Source organism: Phocoena phocoena, chromosome 7, assembly GCF_963924675.1.
Source record: "Phocoena phocoena chromosome 7, mPhoPho1.1, whole genome shotgun sequence".
Classification (NCBI taxonomy): Eukaryota; Metazoa; Chordata; class Mammalia; order Artiodactyla; family Phocoenidae; genus Phocoena; species Phocoena phocoena.
The window spans coordinates 97,055,800-97,078,840 of NC_089225.1; the positions used below are offsets into that span (position 1 = coordinate 97,055,800).

Consider the following 23,041-nt stretch of genomic DNA (forward strand, 5'->3'; position numbering starts at 1 on the left):
TCGCTGATCATGACGCGCTTCCTCGTAGTCCCTTTCACTGCCTTTTAGGGTTTGGGCTCAGACCACACAAAGTATGCCATAGTCGCCAAACTGTGTGCTTTAGTGGCATAACTTGCCATTTCAAATAATTTGTCTTCAGAAAAGAAGATCCTTCAAATTTTGCAACTTGGGATAAAGATGACTATGACCTTATTCCTACTCTCAACTGGCTTACGATTCATTTTGAAAATAAATCAGAAAATTGGGCACTACATTAAAAAAACCCAACCAACCAAACAAACAAAGCCTCCTTGAAAACAAGAAATTCTGTTAAGAGACATTATTCTTAATCTAATTCTGTAGTCGATGTCTGTTATTTGACCGGGAGCCAGGTGAAAGCTACAACGGGAACTTGGCAGTCTCGGCAATATCGGTTACTAATTGAACGACCTTCCCAAGTAACCTAAGCTTTGTGAATCCGTTTTCTCATTTTCAAACCCGAAACAATAACAACTTTTAAATTCAGGTGTTAGAAAACAAAGTAAAAACAACAACAACAACAACAAAAAAAGAAAAACAAAGGGCGAGGCGCACGTAGAGGGCTAACAATCGCTAATGAGAGAGCCCGATATTGATGAAGGAAAAAACAAAAGCGAGTCTGGAGCGAGATTAAGTAAAAACTGTCAAAGAAACCCCAGAGATGGCACCTCCGCCAGCTCCAGCTCTTTCACACAGATGTCAAAAAAAGTCCTTCCATGGCGGACACGCTCTCCTTTAATTGAAAAAGGAGTGTTCACTTTGGACGAGTCTTTTTCTTACTAACAGTAAACTCCTTTTCTCTAAACTTTGCTTCCCCGCCCAGTCTGCAAACAAGGAGTCAGATTTTCCTCACTGGCTCGGAGGAGCACCGCCGAGCACAGCGGGCGTCTCAGGACGTGCGGAGCCCACAGCTGGGCGCGGTCGACGGAGGCCCAACTTGCAGCAGTGGTCTGGGCTCAAGCAGCTGCCACCGCAGAAGGCCCGCCCTCGACAGAACCAGCGGGCACCGCCCCCCATCCGACACGTTCGCACGATTTAGGGCGTGGTTGCCGGCAGCGGAGGCCTGCTTTACGGCCGTCCCTCCCGCGAGCCTTTCTTCCGGGGCGGGACTTCCTGCCCATTATTGATAGGCGCCGGGCTGCAGAGCTGGTGGCAGGATTATACAGAAAGGTCAGTCTGGCTGGGCCAGACCTTATGCTCCTTGAGAGGGCACCAAGGAGGAGCTCTTACTCGCCCTCTTTTTTGTTTGTTTTTCTCTCCGCGAGGCCTCGGCTTGCGCGGACGTCTTGGCCTTTTGGCACTACCACCCACCTGAAGCTCTTCCGCTTCCTCTTTGCTCAGGCTCCGCCCCCAGCGTTCTGTGGCCATGACTACCGCCCCGCGGGACTCCCTGGTGTGGGAGCTCGCTGGGCTGCTGCGTGAGTCCGGTGAGTAGACTTCCGGTTGGGCTGGGGCGAGATGGGGTACTTCCTACCTTCCAGAGACACGCCCCGTAAGAGTCGTGGGGTTACAGCTGTTTAGGGTTCCGAGGGTTTGGGTGTCGAAGAATTCATTTCTTTACTCGTCTGGGGTTTGTTCGTTCTGTTGTTCTTTGTCTTTGACAGTCTAGACCTTAGCCATCCTTCGAGGCCAAACTCCAGTGCCACTTCCTTCATGCGTTCTCTGATACTCTCAGAGGGAAGTGATGGTTACTTGGCCGTAAGCCCCTTGAGACCAAGGACTGGTCATAATCATCGTTCTGTGGCAAAGCACTAAGTTTAACATAATTAAAAGCACGAGATTTGAAGTCAGACCCACCTGGGTTGGAATCCCAAGTCTTTCAAACTTGACCAAATTGTTTAAGTTTTCTGAGCCTTACTTTTCCTCACCAGCAGAACGACATAATGATTGTACTTATCTCAAAGGTCGCTATGGGGATTAATTTTAATTCACATAGAGCATTTAGAACAACGATTGCGTATATAGTAAGTGCTCAAAATTGGTAGTAATTATTATAATTTCTTTCCTCGGAGCCTGGGCACAGTGGAGCCATAGTCGTTGTTCAGTAATGGATGGCATTAGTTGTGGTAGAACAAGTCCTGGCTTTGAAATCAGATGGGCAACTTCCTACCAGCTGTATGATCTCAATCGAGATTCTTCTTTGAAGTCCAATTTCCTTATTTGTAAGAGAGTGTTAACAGTGCTTCTTAGGAGATTCTGATGACATTTAAATGAAGTAACATGTGTCTGGCACATATTACTCAACGTTAGCTGCCTTCCATCACTCTGCTCTCCTATTGATGGTATCTGTGGAATCTCTATAGCATTTTTACTTTCTGGCTTGTAGTATTAACTGTGCACATGTCTTATCTCCGCTTGTAGACTGGGAGGCTCTTTGAGGGTGGGGAGAATCCTTGAATCTTGTCTGTATCTCCTCAGTGTTTAGTACATAGAAAATCCTTCATACAAGGTTGTAGGATTTGATAATTTATTCAGCAGAAATCTGACTTGGTTCCAGGGGTTAGGGCTGATGGTGTGTGTGTGTGTGTGCGTTTGCACGTGCAGGGACACAAGTGACTAAAGAGGTAGCAGGAGGGAGAGTGTGGCAGTGATGGAATAGATTTGTATCTTGATTGTAGTGGTGGTTACAGGAATCTACATGTAGCAAAATAGCATAGATCTATATATACACGTTGCACCAATGCCAATTTCCTGGTTTTGATATTGTACTCCATATAAAATATAACCATTGGGGATTACATTTTAAAGGTATGAGGGACCTGTCTGTACTATTTCTGCAAAATCCTTCTAGTCAATCCTTATTTTTTCAAAAAACTTTTAAAAAATTCTCTTTGCCTACCTTGTATTTGTACTTTTTTAGTTGCAGTAATGAATACCAAAGATGCCCTCAAGGATGAGAGTCTCATTGGAGAAAGCAGTTTTAACATGGAGAGCAATAACAATACCTTAGTGCTGTAGAGTGGTTATTTCCATGACATGCATTTTAGTGTTGTTTGAAAGCTTCTGTAAGTGCGCATGTTACTTTTGCAATCAGAAAAAAAATACAGATAAAGCAATCAACTTTAATGTAAAATGAGTGATTATGGGAAAAAGTTCAGCAGTGTTGTGTGTTGAGGAAGCTTCCGGGAGAGAAGGTACGTCTCAAGCTGGGCAGAGTGGAAGGGGGTGTGTCAGAAAATGAGGAAGCTGGGAACCAAGTCGACTGTATTTCCAGCACTGTGAGTAGGCCTGGCTCTTTTGAGCAGAAGGTGAAGGAATATTTAGAAAAGTTGGAGTCTTGTAGCGAAGCAGTCTGCTATATCAGGCTGAAAAGTTAGGAGTTTCTGAAGGTAGAGGGGAGCCGTTGAAGACTTTTGAGCAAGAAAGAGGTAAAAAATTTGATCCTGTAGTGGAGGATCGACGGTACGGGTTGGAGTGGGTGTGTGCTGGGGTCACAAGTCTTAGAATAAAAGGAAAGAGCCTTTTCTTATGTGCTCCTCCTGTCTGCCCCTCTCCCTGCAGGGGATGCGGTCCTGTCTGGCCGTAGCACCCTGAGCCTGCTCACTGCCGCACTGCAGCAGCTGAACCACGTATTCGAGCTGCACCTGGGGCCATGGGGCCCTGGCCAGACGGGCTTTGTGGCTCTGCCTTCCCACCCCGCCGACTCCCCCGTCATCCTCCAGCTTCAGTTCCTCTTCGATGTGCTGCAGAAAACACTTTCACTCAAGGTTCTGGGGTGGGAATGGGGTAGGATATACAAAAAGCCCAAAAGAGCAGTGGAGGTGGGGCTGGGGGTACGGCATGAGTGCACGAAGTCTGCAGGGCCTGGATTCAGATGAGGTGAGAGCTGTGCTTGGCCGTGGTAGGGAAGAGAGGCCAAGGAAACGGACGTGTGCTGGACCTCAGTGACCTGAGTGTTTTTTTTTTTTTTTTTTTAGCTGGTCCATGTCCCAGGTCTTGGCCTCCCAGGGCCCATCAAAATCTTTCCATTCAAGTCCCTTCGGCAGCTGGAGGTATGGGGTGTTGGGGGATGTCGGTGCACAAAACCCAGCATGAGCAGCCATTTGGGGCAGAGAAAGAGATGTGGCCTCTTCTGGTGGGGTGTGGGGGGCAGACCTGAGTGTGCTGGTTGCTCTGCAGGGATGTGCCACCCACTCTCTTCCACCTAATGCTGCCCTGAACCATAGGTGGCTTCGTCATCTTTTCCTGCCTCCCTGTTGGGAGGCGGGGATGAGACCTCTGTCTTCTGTGAAGTTCAGTCTTCCTCCCTCCCTCCCTTCCCTTGCCCCAGCTCCGAGGTGTCCCCCTCCACTGCCTCCATGGCCTCCGTGCCATCTATTCCCAGCTGGAGACCCTGATTTGCAGCAGGAGCCTCCAGGCATTAGAGGTGAGGAGGGTGAGGGGTGAACGTGGATGCCTTGTCCTGAGGGACGTGGAGGACCAAGCTCTGGGGTTCCCCCTTCTCTGCAGCCTTCCTGCCTCCTGCCTCCCACCTCCCTCTGGACCCAGTGTCCTTGCTGCTTCTGCTGTGTTCCCACAGCACTCTGTGCCTGTCCGTATGTTTACAGTCACACCTAGCATATTGTATGCAATACCCTCATGTCTGCCTCCCCGCTCTGCCCACAGTGAACTCCTTGGGGACAGGGCCCTGGGCTTTCTTTAAGTCTTCATCTCCAGACTGAGCTCAGTGTATAAAGAGTGAATGAACGGCCGGCTGATAGAGCGTGGTCTTGGCATGGTAGGGAGGGGAGAGTGGAGGTAACAGCACCTGCCTGCCTGCGCAGGAGCTCCTTTCAGCCTGCGGTGGTGACCTCTGCTCCGCCCTGCCCTGGCTGGCTCTGCTCTCTGCCGACTTCAGCTACAACACTCTGACTGCCTTAGACAGCTCCCTGGTGAGTGAGCCTCAGAAGGGGCTTTGGGGAACTGAGGAACGCCAGGGATGGGTCCTTAGGGAGGAGGGCCAGTTGGCTGCCTGGGGGCGTCCCACTTTTCACTTCCTTTTCCCATCCCCCCTCAGCGTCTCTTGTCAGCTCTGCGCTTCTTGAGCCTGAGCCACAATCAGGTCCAGGACTGTGAGGATTTCCTGATGGTGAGTAGGAACAGCCTGGCTGGCCCCAGCCACTGGGGCCTCTGATTGTTCTACTCTGACCCTCTCTCCTGGACTCCTTTTGCTCCCACCTTGCCCTTGCCCTCGCCCCCAGGCCCCTAACCCCCTCGGAGCCACATTCTGGGAGGTGATACTGTTTGGAGGCACAGATTCCAGCATAAGACAAAGCAGTGTTCAAATCTCAACTCCTATCCCTGTGTGATTTGGGACAAATTAGTTAGTCTCTCAATTTCTTTATCTGTAAAGTGCACATCCTAGGAGTACCTACTTTTATAGTATTAAAATGATTGTGAACGGTATCTGATGTTACTTCGCCCAGTGCCTAGCTCCGAAAAGGGTAGCTTTCATGGTGAGGATGAAGGACACTTCTCCCATGTCTCCCTGTTAGATAAAGCTGGATACTAGTTAAAATGGTAATAAACTATTTGTGATATTTAATTAGTAGTAAAACTAGTTTAATCAGTAATAAGCTATTCAGCGTGAACTGAACTCAAGTTTGATTTGTGCACTGGTGGGCGTTTTCAAAGGAGAGTGAGCTAGTGGAAAGGGGGACGATGGGGGGCTTGAGCAGATTCTCTCCTTGACCAAACTCTAGATGAGTTCCTCTGAAGTCAGGGAAGTGGAAATTTACAAAAAGCAGGAAACGGACATTGGTCTGTGTGAAACCTGTCTGGTTTGCTAACTGGCACTTTTCGAAGTCCCATATGGAGGCTGGGAGACCTGGGCCCTATCTTCAGGCGTTGGCTGGAGCAAACTAAATCCTTCTGGCAGCCTTGAGTTTTTCTGGGCAGCAGTGTAAGGGGACTGGAGTTGTCATTCTGGAGCTATCAGAAACTGGTAGATTTGTGCAAGCCTTAATGTGGGGGGAGGTGGGGGGGATGAAATCATTTGTGCTGACAGTCTGCAGTCTTTATAGGCCAAGGTTGAGGCCTAGTCGAGAAGAGGGTTCAGAGGAGCCTGACTAGAGTTTGGTCAAGGAGAGAATCTTCCTCACCCCCACCCGCTCCCAGGACTTGTCTGAGCTCTGCCATCTGGACATTTCCTATAACCATCTGCGTCTGGTGCCGAGAATGGGACCCTCGGGGGCTGCTCTGGGGACCCTGATACTGCGAGGCAATGAGCTCCAGAGCCTGCACGGTGAGTGGGGGAGATGGGGCGGCCAGGCTGTAGGGGAGGACGGGGCAGACGTGGAGGGGAACGGTGGCAGTGTGAGACTCAGGGCGGCCTGGGACCCGTGTGCCCCCAGAGCCTCTCATGCGGCCTTCGGGCAGGTCTGAGGTGCCCAGGCTGGCCTTTCTGCTGTGCCCCCCACCCCCTCCACTCTTGCTCACCCGCATGCCCCTCCTCCCCTCTCACCCCTGCCCCAGGCCTGGAGCAGCTGCGGAACCTGCGGCACCTGGATGTGGCCTACAACCTGCTGGAAAGACACAGGGAGCTGTCGCCGCTGTGGCTGCTGGCTGAGCTCCGCAAGGTGAGGACCCAGGAGCTAGCTTTGCGCCCCTCCTTCCCCCCCCCGCCCCGCCCATGCTGAGTCGCTCAGCATCCCTCCTCACATGGGGGTGCCCAGGGCCTGCCTCAGCCTCCTCTTCCTGTCCCCAGCTCTGCCTGGAGGGGAACCCTTTGTGGTTCCACCCGGAGCACCGAGCGGCCACCGCCCGGTGCTTGTCACCCCGTGCCAGGGACGCTGCTGCTGGGGTGAGTGGTCTTCCCGCGTCTGCTCTGCCTTCCCTTTCCTGCCCAGGCCTCCCCAGCCCCTGCACCCTCTTGCCTCTCCACCCCCATCCCTAGGCTAGGGACCAAGGCCTCGGACCCCCTGCGTATCATGCTGTTCCCCCTCGCCGACCCTGCTGGTGCTTACAGGGCTAGGAGGACCCCCAGCCCTGGCTTGGGGCTCCCCAGGGCGTGTGCTCCCCACCGACACTACCCTCCCCTTTTATCTTCACTCAGTTCCTTCTTGATGGGAAGGCCTTGTCACTGACTGATTTTCAGGTTCGTGTGGTGGGAATGATGGTGGGATCGACTTGGGAGGATGTGAAGGGAGGGCACTGGCTGAGGAAAATAGAGGGCTGTGCAGGAGGGGGCCGCCTGCTTAGCTGGCTAGCGGGTCCCGTCCCTCAGCTAGCTCGGGGGGACAGAGGTGCTCCCTGGCTCCGACCTCTTTCTCCTTCCTGTTGCCCCACGCCAGACCTCCCCATCCTCAGGCCTTGGCCCCATGGCCCCACCTCTGCCCCGGCCGGTGGGGAGTACCACGGAAACCTCCGGCGGCGCTGACTTGAGTGACAGCCCCTCGTCGGGGGGCGTTGTGGTCCAGCCCCTGGTTCGTAAGGTTAAGGTAAACGGTGTCCTAGGCTGCCTCGTGCCCGGGGTTGGGTGCCTCAATGGCGGCTCTGGTTAGCCAATGCACTGGGAGTAAGTAAGGGCTTATCCTTGCCTGTGGGTGGGTATTTTGGGCAGGTTGGGTGGCAGGCCCCTGGCTTTCATAGAATGTGGTCCCTCTACCCAACCTCAGAGCCGAGTCCGTGTGAGGCGGGCGAGTATCTCGGAACCCAGTGATACGGACCCGGAGCCCCGGACTCTGGACCCCTCCCCGGCTGGTGAGTTAGCCCACCGCCAGCCCCCCTGCCCCCGTCCAGTGCGCTCCAGTCTTCTGGCTGGGAGGACTTTTATTTTTGGTGGAGTGGAGCATTGTGAGGGGCCTCGTCCTTCCTCTTTCCTTTTAGTCTGGGGAAAGGAGAAGAGACTGCTCCTGGGCAGCACTTTCCAAAGGGTTTTTCAAAGAACACTGTTTTTGTTGGATGTCAGAGGTCAGGTGATGAAAGGATCCCGTGGCCCGATCAGTCTGGGAAAAGCTGTGTTAAATGAGAGTTAAGTAGTTTCTTCAGGACGTCTTAGGACCTTAAATGTACAGCTCGGTCTGTCCAGTCTCCCAAAGCAGCAGGTGCTGCGTGCTTCTGAGTCGCACGTGGCCACGGTGTCCCACAGAAGGCGCTTTGGGCCGTGCTCCCTCTGACCTGGCTCTCCCCCTGCCGTCGCAGCCCCTTTTCCTTCACCCTGAGGGGCACGCTCAGGAGAGGCCAGGGCCGCCGGGGACTGTGGCGGTCCGGGCTCGCTAAGCTGCTCTCCCCCGCCTGCCCAGGGTGGTTTGTGCAGCAGCATCGGGAGCTGGAGCTCATGAACAGCTTCCGGGACCGGTTTGGCCGTGACTGGCTGCAGTACAGGAATCACCTGCAGGCCTCTGGGACCCCTGCCTTAGGGACCGTGCATCCGGGCACCCCGAGCCCAGAGACTGTATGCAGCCCTCCGCCCCCTGAGACGGAGTCTGCACAGGAAGAGGCAGAGGAGGTCGAGGTGGAGCCGGAGCCGCGGGAGGAAGAGGAGGGAGGGGAAGAGGAAGAGGAGGAGGAGGAGGGGCAGGAGCCACGCGGAGTGGAGGGTGAGTGCGCGGTGGGCGTGGAGGCTGGGGCCGGTGGTGGGGCGCGTCTGGGAGTTAGGAGACCCCAGGTGCGGGGTGGCTGACCCCTTGGGAATGGACGGCCACCCCACGGGGGGCAGAGTCTTGGCTGCCTGTGTCTCCTTACAGGGTCCCTCTCTTGGTCTCTCCTCAGTGGAGCTCTGCCGTCCCATGTTGGTGTGTCCCCTGGAGGGGCCCGAGGGCTTGCGGGGCAGGGAGTGCTTTCTCTGGGTCACTGCTGGCCACCTGTTTGAGGTGGAGCTCCAAGCAGCTCGAACCCTGGAACGGCTTGAGCTCCAGAGTCTGGAGGCAGCTGAGATAGAGGCTGAGACCCAGACCCAGAACGAGCCGGCGCCCGAGGTGAGCGATGGGAGCCGGGCTTCTGGAAGCGGTGCTGGGCTTCTTCGGGAGCCAGCTCTGACAGCGTGGCGTCGGGGGCCAGGCACTGGGCGGCGTGCTTCCCACACTCTCTCTGAGCTTAGAGCCTCGGAGGGGCGCTGAGCGGGGCAGGGTGGGCCCCAGGCGGCCTGGGAGGCTGGGCTGAGGATCAGAGCTCCTGGGCTGGAGCATGGCGGTCAGCAGAAGCGTTCTGACGGAGTCCAGAGCTTTGTTTTCCTCCACGCTCTCAGTATAACCCTCATCCCTCCGACGCCCTCTTCCTGTGCAGGGCTCAGATCCACGCCCTGGGGGCCCCGTCCTCGTTCTCCGCTTCTCCTACATCTGCCCCGAGCGGCAGTTGCGTCGCTATTTGGTGCTGGAGCCAGATGCCCAGGCCGCTGTCCAGGTGACGGGGCCTGGCGTGGGGCCCAGGAGGCTGCGGGAAGTTGGAAGCCCGAGGGCTGGGGTCCTGCTCATGGTGCTGTTCGGCCCGCCCTGTTTCAGGAGCTGCTGGCTGTGTTGACCCCAGCAGCCACCTTGGGGAAGCATCAGCTTGGGGAAGCGAGGGACCCTCCCGGCGGCAGACTCCAGTGTCTGCGCTGTGGCCATGAGTTCAAGCCAGAGGAGCCCAGGTCGGGACTGGATGGTGGGGAAGGCTGGAGGCCTCTGTTCCGGAAGACAGGTACCAGCCCTGCCCTTGACCCCCCTACCCACGCGCCTCCTGCTGCTTCAGGGAAAATGGTTTTGAGGTGGGAGTGGGGAGGGGGAGCCCAAGGGCAGAAAGGAGCGGGGACCAACTTTTCTGCGTGGAGGAAAAATTAAAACCCAAAAAAGAAAGAAAAGAAATTACATCCTTTTTCCCCCTTTAAAGTCAGGAAATACCGTCTCTGTAACTGCTTAAACATAGCCATTAATTTTTCATGACTTGGAGCCTTCCCCGCCTTCTTTGGACTAATTGTCAGAAACTCCGTAACCCTCCTGAGCCCCCGCTGCGGTGCTGGGTCGCCTTGCCGCTGAGTACGATGCTGTGGGAGTTGGCTTAGACTGTCCTTCCCTGACTGACCTTGTGAGCTACTTGATACCCAGTAGTGCCTCGTGGCGTCTCTTCACATCCTGTTCTCTAAGACGAGAGGTTTTTCCATTACAGACCAGTCAAAAACCATGTCTTTGAAGACACTGAAGAAGAAAGAAATATGTTTGGTAACACCTGCGTTGAAATGTATGATTTTTTTTTTTGCGGTACACGGGCTTCTCACTGCCGTGGCCTCTCTCGCTGCGGAGCACAGGCTGAGCGGCCATGGCTCACGGGCCCAGCTGCTCCGCGGCATGCGGGATCCTCCCGGACCGGGGCACGAACCCGCGTCCCCTGCATCGGCAGGCGGACTCTCAACCACTGCGCCACCAGGGAAGCCCAAATGTATGATTTTTTTCGTCACTTTTCCCTTCTTGGCAGCAGCTGGAGCAGGGGTTTAAATTTTATTCAGAAAATTGAGCCCTCTCCATCCCGCACCCTGAATTTGCCCTGGCAGCCGCAGGCCCCCAAGGCCCAGCAGCACAGCGTGTGCAACGGAAAGAGCCCCACGCTGTCCCCGACCCTGTCTGTACACCATGGGTCATGTGGCCCTGGGAGTCCTTTCGGTGGTGGCATTCGTCATGAACATTCCTATGTGCTCCATTCTCTTTTGATGTGAGCCTCAGTCACCTCATCTGAGCAAAGAAGAGAACGGACTTGCCCCATGGCGTTAGGAGGTTTAAAAGTGACAGAACAGCACCAGGCACAATTGCCTGGCACAGAACCAAGGACCTCCACAAATGGTAGCTGCTGCTATGACCCTCCAGCCATGTGGTCTTGGGCAGGGTGTATCAGTCATTTGATCTTTGCTTTCCTCACTTGCAAAACGGGCTCAGGAGAGTTTTTGTTTCGTTTTTTGTTTGTGGTACGCGGGCCTCTCACTGTTGTGGCCTCTCCCGTTGCGGAGCAACAGGCTCCGGATGCGCAGGCTCAGTGGCCATGGCTCACGGGGCCAGCCGCTCCACAGCATGTGGGATCTTCCCGGACTGGGGCACGAACCCGTGTCCCCTGCATCGGCAGGCGGACTCTCAACCACTGCGCCACCAGGGAAGCCCTCAGGAGAGTTTTGATACAACGTCAAAGGGTCTAGCACGTCCCCAGTGCGTTGTAGCTGCTCAAAGAATGTTTCCTTTCTCATCGCTGATCTGTGTCCTGGGATCTTTACCCGATTCCATTCCCTCGTCCTGACCACCCTCTAAGATAGATACCGTCATCATCCCCATCTCACAGATGAGGCACCAGGCACAGAGCGCTTAGGTGACTTATCACAGTTGCTTGGATGACAGCCTTCAAGTACTGGAGCCTGGAATCAGACCCTTATCTGTTGATTTGGGGCTTTCAGACATCAAGTATATGCCCAGCCCAAGGCTGTGAGAGGGACCCAGAGCAAGGCCTGGCTGAGTTTGGCCCTCTTTGAGGCAGCCTGAGATGAGAAGGCAGGGTGTGTTGAGGTTGTGGGCCGAGGCTCCAGGCTTGCTCACCCCTCACTGGGGCGGGGAGCAATTGGTCAGCAGCCGCTCCTGCATAGGGCATCGGGTGGGTTGGGAGCGTCTAGAGCTAGCGTGTGAAGCTGGAGATGGGGGAGTGGGGAGGGAGTGCTATGAGCACAGCAAGGGGGTGTGGTGCTGTGTGTGTGATTCATGGGACTGTGCCCATCCTTCCTCCAGAATCGCCTGCTGTGTGTCCAAACTGTGGTAGTGATCACGTGGTTCTCCTGTGCCCTGGAACCCCCAGTGGGAAACGGAGGCAGGGAGAGCAATCGCCGGCCCCCTCGCAGTCTCCGAGCCCCGTCCACGGCCCTCCTGGCCACAGTGCCTACGGTACCAGGGCCGGCAGTGCCCCATCTCAGGCACCGGCCTCCCGTGACCGCCACAGTTGGAGCCTCAGCCCCCGTGAGTCTAGGCGAACAGAGATGGAGATGTTCGGGGGAGGGGCACTGGAGCCAGGGTGGCCGGTGCAGGCTGACAGCCCACTGCTTGCCCCCAGCCCCTGAGCGCCATGGCCTCCGCTCTGTGGACCACCGACTCCGGCTCTTCCTGGACGTCGAGGTGTTCACCGATGCCCAAGAGGAGTTCCAGTGCTGCCTCAAGGTCTGTGCCAGCCTGGCTTTGCCCTGTGCCCCCAACTGACCAGGGTTCCCGCCTGTTTCCACCACAGCAAAGTGTGTCCAGGCGGTTGTGCTGGAGCCTCCAGGTCTGGCTTCTGGTTTAAACTCTGGCAGCTGCTCTCAGTGTGACTGTGAATATGTTTCTTGGTATTTGAGTCTCCGTTGTCTCCCCTCTACCACGGGGAGGATACTGCCTACCTCACGGGGTGTGGAGCACACGTGAGAGCCGATGTTTGCAGGCTGCGTGGTGCAGCCCCTGGCTCTTAGTAAATAGGGTCTCCGGCCATTATTGTATATCCCCCACGCCATCAGACCCTCTCTGTGAAGCTCTGAGCAGTTGCAGGACACTAAGGATCTAGAGTACATGGGTCTCACCCTCCATCTTCTCCTCTGGTGTGAGGAGCAGTCAGTCATGACGCGGTGTGAAGGTGCTGGAATCAGGCTCAGGCCGTAGAGGGGCATCTGACCCAGCCTGTGTGGGCCAGGGAAGCTTCCCCTTCGTGTGGTGGTGGCTAAACTAGTCTTGAAGGATGAGTTACAGAGGAGGGCGGAAAAGAATGTTCTAGGACAAGGAAGCAGCAAATGCATGGAGGCCTGAGAGAGTAGCTAGTGGAGAGAACTGGCCATGATTGGGACAGCCACGGGGTGGGGGCCTGAGAGGAGTCTGAACAGGCAGGCGGGGGTCATTCAGGAGCATTGTCTTGTGTTGGCCACGGAGTTTGGACTTGACCCTGAGTCTTGCGGGAGCCACTGCAGGCCTTGGAAGCAGGGGAGCGGCAATTGGTTTTTTGTTTGGGCACAGTTGTTCTGTCAGAGGGTGGATTGGAGGGGGCGAGATGACAGGCAGGGAGACCTGCTGAGAGCCTGCCGTGGGTCTGAGTGCAGGTGGGGCTGTGGGATAGAGAGCAAGGCTGATGGAGAGCCTGGGATGGACGCGCAGTGTCACCGGTAGCTTGGCCCTCAGCCTGGCAGCCGCCTCTCTAGTTCTCTCTGTTTCACATCAACTTCCTCTTCTCCTTAGGTGCCAGTGGTGTTGGCAGGGCACCCTGGGGAGTTTCTGTGTCTCGTGGTTGTGTCTGATCACAGGCTCTACGTGTTGAAGGTGACAGGGGAGATCCGGTGAGTGAGCGGGGCCATGGCCAGGGAGGGGTCCGTCCGGGGCCCCCATGCTCTCACTCTGCTCTCACTCATTCCTGCCGCTCTGCCCTCACTGTCTCCACAGCGGGCCTCCGGCTGGCTGGCTGCAGCCGACCCTGGCCATTCCCCTGCAGGATCTGAGTAGCATAGAGCTGGGCCTGGCAGGACAGAGCCTGCGGCTGGAGTGGGCGGCCGGGGCAGGTGGCTGTGTCCTGCTGCCCCGAGATGCCAGGCACTGCCGGGCCTTCCTGGAGGAACTTACGGGTGAGAGAGGGAAGGGGGAGGAGGGAGGGTGGGGTGGGGGCCGAGGGCCACAGCGCCAGCTCTGGTGCCCGCAGCGGAGACAGCCAGGTAACGGGACCCATCCCTCTTGGAAGTTCCGCAGTGCAGAGGATGGGAAGGTGTTGAGAGGTTGGGATGGAGTCTTTGAGGGCTCCCTGTCCCTGGCTGGCTCTGTCCAGATGTCTTGCAGTCTCTGCCCCCCACCCGGAGGAGCAGCGTCAGCGCCACGGAGGAGGAGGTGACCCCGAAGCATCGGCTCTGGTGAGTCGATAAGGAGGCTGAGGCCAGGCTGAGGCCCAGATGGCTGCTCGTGGAGCACAGGCCCTCTCTCCACAAGCCCCTGGTCGGGCCCTGAGCGCCCATGCCTCCTGACCAGGGCCTGGCCTTCTCCCCACTCTACCCCGTTGTGGTACTTCCCATCCCCTGGCTGACTACTCCTTCCTGGGCCTGCCGCCTTCTCCCCAGGCCGTTGCTAGAGACAGACCCTTCCTTGGAGCCTCTCCGGTTCTTCTATCTTCAGGCATTCCTGGTTGAAGGTGAGGCCACCGCCCCGGCCCCCCAGCCCCCCAGCGCCTCTCCATGCCTTTGTAGCAATTCTCAGTGCTGGGATGTGGACTTCCCACCCAAATAACAGCCTCGGTGTTCCCGGCCCCTCTGAGAGGGGCCAGGAGGTGCCCTGGGGTGTCCATGGCTCAGAGACCTTTGCTTCTGGGCCCAGATCGTCTGGGTCTGCTCCACCTCTTCCTTGTGGTGAAGATGAGAGCTGGTCCTTTCCGACGGGGAGGTGGGGTGGTTGGGCAGGTCCCCTTCGTCTTGGGCCTCAGCGGTCTTGGAGGCTGGAGAGCCCTGGCATTTGGGAAAGGGGGGGCCTTGGCCCCCAGAGGCACAGGCCGTGTTGTGGCTGCCTCAGTGTGGTCACTCCTCTTCTGAGCAGCGCTGGGACACTGCCTGGGGGATCTGGGCTCTTCCATGGCCTTCTCCTCCGGGCCTCACCCTGCCTCTTTCTCTCTAGGGCCTTCTACCTGCCCTGTGTCCCTGTTGCTGACTCTGTCCACCCTGTACCTGTTAGAGGAGGACCCTATAGGGTCCCAGGCAGAGCCCCCTCTTCCAGCGGCGTCGGGCGAAGCCTCTGAGAAGGCCCCACCCCCCGGGCCAGGCCCTTCAGTGCATGTCAGGGAGCAGCAGGCACTCAGCAGCCTGAGCTCCGTGCTGCTGTATCGCGTGGCCCCGGAGCACCTGCGGCTGGTCTTCTACGACGAGGTGTGGGAGCATGTGAGAGGGACAGGGGCAGTGTGTGTGTGTGTGTGTGTGTGTGTGTGTGTGTGTGTCGGGCTGTATGGAACTTACCATGGGCAGTCAAGGTAGGGGGGAACACAGAGGATTAGGGTGCAGGGAACCGGGAGGCTGTCATGGGGGGGTTGGACAGTAGGGAGGGAGGCAGTTGTAGGCAGCAGAAACACCCTGGACTTGAAGCCCAGCCTTGTGTTAGCTGAGAGGCCCTCCGGAAGCACCCGGCTACTTGGAGTTCGTGTCTGCTGGGCCCATGTGCCAGCCGTGTGATCTTTACAGCCTGCACGCGAGGAGGCACTGCGATTATTAGTCCCGTGACAGTTGAGGACACTGAGGCTTGGGGATGTTAACCAACCTGCCCAGGTCACACGTGGCAGAGCCAGGACTGAAGCCCAGGCAGTTCCTTGGAATTGACTCCAGAACTGATGATATTCTGGAAACAGGAAGGATTAAAGAAACCAGGTGGTAAATGCGAAAGCCCTTTTGGGGCCTTCAGTCAAGGCTGGTTGGGTTCTGTTTAAAAAACTGAGTCAGGATCTTTTATGGGGAGTGACACGGGCTTGGGGATGAGAAGAGGCCATGAACCAGGGAGGGGCAGTGGGTCCTCCTGAGGCCTTCCCTGCCTCCCCTGCTCTGGTGTGGCCCTTGTGAGTCTCACCTCACTACCGGTTGTCTGCCAGGTGTCCCGGCTGGAGAGCTTTTGGGCACTCCATGTTGTGTGTCCGGAGCAGCTGACGGCCCTGCTGGCCTGGATCCGGGAGCCCTGGGAGGAGTTGTTTTCCATCGGACTCCGAACTGTGACCCAAGAGGCTCTAGACCTTGGCCAGTGAGGCTGCCATGCTGGCCCCGCCCCCGGCCTCAGGAGCCATGGCTACAGATGTTCTCTCTCCAGACTCTGGCTGCGGACTTCTCTGGCCTTTGGGCACTGGTCAGCAAGGCCCCAGATGACCCACAACTCAGGGGCAGGGCGAGAGGACTGGTCCAGCCTCCAGATGACCTGGCCCGAGGGAATGGGCTGAGTGGTCAGAAGGAATGTTTCTCCTGCACTTTTTCTCAGGTATCAATAAAGTTGTTTCCATTCCGGATGCCATGGTTGCAGTTGGATGTGTCACTCGTGAGGCCTGCTGTTCCCCTACTACTTCTAACAGAAACTGCCCCTCCCTTGGCTCTTCCCCAATGGACAGGCCAAGCAGCCTGTTTGAACTGTGAGACCCCATCTTCCAACCCTGCTTTTTGCCCCTGCTGATGGGATCCAGTAGGACTCCTACCCGTGGGCACCAGTCCTCAGCCAGCAGCCCCTGTCATGAGGCCTGGTGTGGAAATCACTGCCTAACAAAGAGCTGGGACACTTACATTGTCACTCTCCTGAGTTTCAGCTGGGAACTAACGAGACTCTCAGGCCATTGGCAGTGGGAGCTGAATACGAGTGCGACTGGGGAGCGGGTTCGTGGAGCCGGGCTTTGGAGGGAGGGCAGCCACCTGGTGGTTTCCGTTCCTGCCTTCTTGTCAGTACTGCCTCACTCAGCCCAGGGGCCTGGTTGGGTTGACCCCACTCCTTTCCCTGTGTCTCTGTGGCTGTGGTGATCGGTTCAGGAATTCCCATGTGGCCCGGTTTGGCCTACCAAGGCCCAGTCCTGGCCTTTTGCTGGAACAGCCGAGAAAGATGCAGGTTTCCCCCAGGAGGGCTGAGAGGATGAGCCTGCAGCTGCTGGCCCTGAGGGGAGGTGGAACCATGCCGAGACAGGGAGGCAGAGCTGAGAGGTGGGGCAAGCAAGGCCAAGTCTGGGAGGTGCCCGTGGAGTCCTTGGGTCCAGAGTGACCGCAGGCAGATAGCCCTGGAATTTTAGGTTATGTGAACCAAAGGGGAGCCCCTCCTTTTTTCTGTTCGGCTTAAGCTAATTTGAGCCGAATGTGAGCCGCTGAAAGGGTCCTAACTACATACACACACCCCTATTGTGACTTGACCCAGCCTGAGTAGGGATCTGTTTCCTGCACCCAAGAATGAACACAAGGGGAGTAGTGGCTCCCACACGTTCGTGTAGAGAGGTCCTGGTAAAAGGGCTTGGGAAGGGAGTGTGGGGATTCCCGTTGAGCCCCAAAGCCTGGCTCTGGTTGAGTGTGTGTGTGGTTTTGAGAACTAATGGGTGGGCCTTATTTCGGGAGCAGGTACGTGCCAGGCACTGAGTTCAGTGTTGACAGTCTGCTCCACGCAGGGGTCCTGGGAGGTGGTGGCATCTTGTTACAGGTGAGGAAACTGAGGCCTAGAGGAGGTGGATGATTTGCCCAAGATCTCGTCAGTAAGTAGAGGAGACCTGATGAGTCCAGGCTAGTATGACTTCAAACCTGCGCTGTCAGCAAACCGCTGGGCGCACTGCCTGCCCGTTCACTGCAGTGCGTGGGCCTCTGTGCCAGCCCCGCTTAGAGAGGGATCACTGCGCACTTTATCCTGGGCTGGGGATCTCTGAATAACCGTACACTTGTCTAGGACGGGGAGGCCCAGATGCACCATATTTGAAGTTTGTCTTTCCTCCAGAGTGTGGTGAGATGTTAGGAGAAGTATTAATTTATGGGTGGTTTTCACCCCTCCCAGCTGACTGGAGAGAACAAGATGCTGGATCTTGCAGTTTTAAGTGAAAGGGCTAAACTGTAAGAAGATATTTGAAAGGGACCTTAACTAGATAAGAGGTCTGGAGGGGAAGAGGGGAGGGTTTTTAGAGAAGAGCATTAGAGGCAGTGTCGGTGCAACTCCCCTGACATTGGGGGGTTCTCAGGGCGGAGGGCCCTGTGCCTCGCTCCCTGTTTGGAATTAGGAAGGACAGTGACCTGTCAGATGCTCCCCAGGCCACTGGGGCAGATGGAGATATGGCAGTTGGGAAGGACCTAGAAGAATAGGGCTGGTGAATAAAAGCAAAAATAAATAAGTGAGACCTAATTAAACTTAAAAGCTTTTGCACAGCAAAGGGAACCATAAACAAAATGAAAAGACAACTCTCAGAATGGGAGAAAATACTTGTAAACGAAGCAACCAACAAGGGATTAATCTCCAAAATATACAAACAGCTCATGCAGCTCAATATCAAAAAACAACCCAATCCAAAAATGGGCAGAAAATCTAAGTAGACATTTCTCCAAAGAAGACATACAGTTGGCCAAAAAGCACATGAAAAGATGCTCAACATCACTAGTTATTAGAGAAATACAAATCAAAACTACAATGAGGGGCTTCCCTGGTGACGCAGTGGTTGAGCGTCCGCCTGCCGATGCAGGGGACACGGGTTCGTGCCCCGGTCCGGGACGATCCCACATGCTGCGGAGCGGCTGGGCCCGTGAGCCATGGCCACTGAACCTGCGCATCCGGAGCCTGTGCTCCGCAACGGGAGAGGCCACGGCAGCGAGCGGCCCGCGTACAGCAAAAAAAAAAAAAAAAACTACAATGAGGTATCACCTCACACTGGTCAGAATGGCCATCATCAAAAAAATCTACAAACAACAAATGCTGGAGAGGGTGTGGAGAAAAGGGAACCCTCCTACACTGTTGGTGGGAATGTAAATTGGTACAGCCACTATGGAGAACAGTATAGAGGTTCCTTAAAAAACTAAAAGTAGAGCTAACATATGATCCAGTAATCCCTCTCCTGGGCATATATCCAGAGAAGACCATGATTCGAAAAGATACAGGCACCCCAATGTTCATTGCAGCTCTATTTACAATAGCCAGGACATGGAAGCAACCTAAATGTCCATCAACAGATAAACGGATAAAGAAGATGTGGTACATATATACAGTGGACTATTACTCAGCCATAAAAAAGAACGAAATAATGCTATTTGCAGCAACATGGATGGACCTAGAGATTGTCATACTGAGTGAAGTAAGTCAGAGGAAGACAAATATCCTACCACTTTAATGTGGAATCTAAAAAAATGGTACAAATGAACTTATTTACAAAACAAATAGAGTCACAGGTGTAGAAAACAAACTTATGATTACTGGGGGGAAAGGGGTGGGGGGAGATAAATTGGGCGATTGGGATTGACATATACACACTACTATATGTAAAATAGATAACTAATAAGGACCAACTGTATAACACAGGGAACTCTACTCAATACTCTGTAATGGCCTATATGGGAAAAGGATCTAAAAAAGAGTGGATATATGTATATGTATCACTGATTCACTTTGCTGTACACCTGAAGATAACACAACATTGTAAATCAGCTATACTCCAATAAAAAGTAAAAACAAAAACTGAGCAAGATCAAAAAAAAAAAAAAAGAATAGGGCTGGTGACATTTGCTCAGACTTCTCTTGACTGGAGAAGGGAGGTGGCCCAGAAGATCCTGCAGGCCTGCAGTGGGGCCTGGAGGTCAGCTGAGAGAGTGCTGCAGGGGTCACTTCAGGAGAGCGGGATAGGCCTGGCCCCCATGTGGGGAAGTGATTGAGTTTAAATCACTGATTGGGCTGAGTTTATCAGAATGTTACCAGGCTGACTTTTCTGTCGGTTAGAAATGGGGACTCATCACGAAGATAAAGTTGAGTTATAGAGGAAAAAGTTCTAGTTTTTTGCACACCTGAATTTGGGAGACCACTATGTTTCTGGAATTCCTATCTGTTACCTTTGGAAAGGTCAACACTGAGTGTTTGGAAGGTGTGGCCCTAGAGGGCAAGGGAAGTGGTTCTTTCACAGTGGTCTAGGGGGTGACTCCCTACCCCTGACTAGAGGCATTCAACTTAGGGTTCCCCAGGGAGGGATGTATTCTGATAACAGGCCTCACTGTAAAGCTTTGTTTTGGGGAAGTCCAAGGCGGGGGGTGGCTTCTGGGACTGGGGGGCGGGGAGAAGACTTAAATCCTCCTGGGATCTTGTTCCACCCTTGACCCAGCCAGCCCTCTGCAAACCCTGGGCCCCGGCAGGATGGAACCGTGTGGGAAAGAATCAGTGCTACTGGAGGACAGTTACTCAGCCTCAGGCCCTCCTCATGAAGGACTGAAAGTCCCATATCGAGGTCCCTGGATTCCAGGGAGGGAAAAGAACGGCTGGGCCCCAGCAGGGGAGAAGGCGTTAGGGTGTTTAGGGCCACTCTGAGCAGCTGTGCCTTTCCTGACCTGCACGTGGGTCGGCTTTGTTCCTCCCCTGAAGCATGTGCATTACATACTCATTCATAAACCCACTGAATGGATGCATTTATTCATTCCTTCGCTCCACAGAGATGAATAGGACACAGGTTCTATCGCAGAGTCCATTAGAGCATATGTCAGGGCCAAAGGTGTTCCCCAGTGGCTCATAAACTACTCCCTCGAAACAACTACATTCTCTGGGCCGGGACTGCAGGGAGGATGTGGTGGGGCCAGTATTTGAGGCTCCGTTAAAGATTTATAGAGGAACACCCCTAAATACTGATGAAGGTAACAACCTAACAGCTGTGGCTTAGTGAGCCCTTACTGTGTTCCATGCATTGTTCAAAGCATCTGATCTTCTCAAGTGTTTCTCCTGTTCCTCTGGTTGTAAGATACAGAGCCAATAAGCTCAAGAAAAGAACCCTGAGTGTATAGACATGACCCAGACCTGGAAGGCTGGCGCTGACGCCCCAGAGACAGGTTTTTCCTGTCTCTTGGAGCCAGATGGTTTCTCTCTCCCATCCCCAGCAGGGCCCAGGTCTGATCTGGCCGGAGAATGGGGAGGAAATGGTGTGAATCTTGGAACTGGCCAGTTGGGAAAAGCTGGCCGGGGTGGAGGTTCTCTCAGTGACAAGCCTCCTTCTGCAGGGGTGGAGGGGCCCAGAAAGGATGGTGCAGAGTTTCAGGAAATAAGTTCACCTACTTCTGTTTTGTGCGGAGCTGGCCTGAATTTTTAATTGAAGCAAATTAAAACTTCCCAAAAATATTAGTCCACTTTCTTGGCAGTGTGCACACCCCCCTTCCCCATCAGTGATTTTGCACCATCTGCAAACAAGAGCCTGTGCTGGTCCTGACGAAAGCCTTCCCCAGCCTCTGGCCCAGAGCTACCTTTCGTGGAAGCCGGGCCCATCAACAAGCACATTCCCAGAAGCCCCATCAGGTCATGGTCCGGATAGGGCAGAATAATCTCCAGTCATTTTAGGGTCATCTGGAAAGCCGTGTGAGGCTGGGGGACTTGAAAGAGGAGCTTCCTCCATTTCCGTGTGCTTAAAATCTCTGGGCACATCTTTGTTTTCTGTAACAGTTCAACGAAGTCCTCTGCGCCCTTTGTCCTGAGGATGCTCTTTGTTTGGTGAGCCAGAGGACAGAGGTGCTGGTGTTGCCTGCCGAGGTCATTACCACTCCTAGGAGCATCTGACCTTTAGCTCTGCACCCCCCCTGGAGGAGTTGCCGGGACACACCTCCTCCTCAGACCCTGCTACATTCTGAGAAACTGGGGCTGCTTTGCCACTGACACTTGTGCACAGATGTCAGTCTGCAGGACTTGCCTTACACACCCTGGACTGACACCAGAGATCGATTTGTCCGCTCAGTCTGGCCTTTCCCCTCCAACCAGTGCCTATCGATTGCCTGTCTGGCCTTGGGCTTGCTGGCAGTGGAGGCCCAAGGCAGTGGAGGGAAAGGATTCGCTCCCTGAAATTGTACATAACAACATATGTAGAAATAAGGTGGGAGGGGATAAAATATACATTCACGTTTGCTTCTATTTGTGTAAATAAATTCTGGAGGGAATAAACAGATATTTGTGGTAGGGGATGAAGATGAGAACGAGGCAGAAGGGGGAGGGGGTGGAATTGACTTTTATTTTTTATTTATTTTTTACTTTTTAGCTGAAAAGTATTTTAAAAAACTCTCAATGTGTTATGATTCAAAAATTATATTAAAAATTTATATGAAGCCCTGGGGGGCGGTCAGTGGCCCAACTGAGTGGTGTAAGCTTTGATTCCTAAGACTTGGAAGAGGGGAACAGGTCAGCCCGAAGACCCATCCCTCTTTCTCAATGTGAGAGGGTCCATCTTTGCTGATGAATTATTTCATGAGGAGTGAGGGGTGACGTCCTTCTCTGTTGCCAAGATGCTGCGGTAGCTTCTAAGAAGACCCCACCCGGATTGGTTAGCTGTGGCTGAAATTTCACGCGCCGTTCTGTGTGGCTGCTTTGCCCATCTCTGGGTGCGTGCAGCATTTTGCATGTACCTAATCAAGAGTCAGTGTGTGTGATGGTCCTATAGGAAAAGGCACAGGGGATTTAGACCCAAAAGATCCGGGATTATGGTTTAGTTTCGCATCTCACTATTTAACCACAAGCAAGCAACTTGCCCTTGCTGCTCTGTGGCTCCTTCATCTACAGTGAGGAGAGGAGACTAATCAATATCTTATCCAGGTCACCAAATTGTTGAGTGCAGTGATGTACGTGGAAGCACTATGTGGATCATAAAGCAGTAAATAAACGCTGTTTTTAAAAACCCTGCCTGTTTGTTATTACAACCTGCTATGTTGCCTAGAAATGCCCTGCGTAAGCGGAGAGGGAAAGCCTGCATCTTCCTGCCTGTGTTTATGAGTGGCTATTTCTCCAGTGTGCTTCAGAGGGAACCTCAGACACTGCTGGGGATGTGAGCAGACCATGGCATGCTTTCTTCTTGGCCCATCTTCAGTCATTTGATCATCTTGGACTCAGTGACTTCTACGCCCTCCACAAAAACATTCTTCAGTTTATTAGTTACTATAACTACTTGTGTACTCGCCTTCAATGCCACAGACATTACTGAGCTCCTAAAGTGTGCCAGGCTCTCTGTGAGAGGAGGGGGTGGGATATGAGGATGAACCAGACATGCTCTGGCTCTCAAGGAGCTTACCGCCCGTGGAGGGAGTGGGAAAAAGCACCTTGGAGCTGGGTCATGAGGACAGGAAAGATTATGGAAAGAGACTATCATCCTAACAGCCATTTTGGAGCATCTACTTTGTACTAATCATTTCATTGACATCATTGCACTTGGTACAACCTTGAGGGAAAAGTTTGATCTCTAGTTTACAGGGGAGGAAGCTGAGACTCAGGTTAAGCAAGGTGATTCTCACCAAGGGGATGCTGGATCTCCAACGCCAGCCCTTCTCTTCCCCTGAAACCTTACTGCCTCTTAGACCTTCCAGGGTGCCTACCCTCTAGTCCTTTTCAATCTGCCCCCTTGTGGCACCAGGTTCCAGGGATACCGCATCCTACCACCATCCAGACCCTCAGCACCCAGATACCTGTGCAGATGCCAA

The 23,041-nt window shown here is 54.3% G+C and overlaps 1 protein-coding gene across 1 annotated transcript; it reads left to right on the top strand.

Moving 5' to 3' along the window:
* The first annotated feature begins 1,372 nt into the window (after positions 1 to 1,372).
* STK11IP (serine/threonine kinase 11 interacting protein) lies at positions 1,373 to 15,651 on the top strand. The gene is made up of 24 exons (XM_065880539.1): positions 1,373 to 1,445; positions 3,520 to 3,725; positions 3,936 to 4,010; positions 4,289 to 4,384; positions 4,782 to 4,889; positions 5,015 to 5,086; positions 6,115 to 6,241; positions 6,472 to 6,575; positions 6,704 to 6,799; positions 7,052 to 7,093; positions 7,290 to 7,436; positions 7,614 to 7,698; positions 8,241 to 8,570; positions 8,710 to 8,915; positions 9,223 to 9,339; positions 9,438 to 9,615; positions 11,673 to 11,897; positions 11,992 to 12,095; positions 13,134 to 13,231; positions 13,335 to 13,513; positions 13,711 to 13,792; positions 13,997 to 14,067; positions 14,544 to 14,791; positions 15,502 to 15,651. The coding sequence occupies exons 1-24, from the start codon at positions 1,385 to 1,387 to the stop codon at positions 15,649 to 15,651; spliced, it is 3,207 nt and encodes a 1,068-aa protein (XP_065736611.1). The 5' UTR covers positions 1,373 to 1,384.
* The last annotated feature ends 7,390 nt before the right edge of the window (positions 15,652 to 23,041 follow it).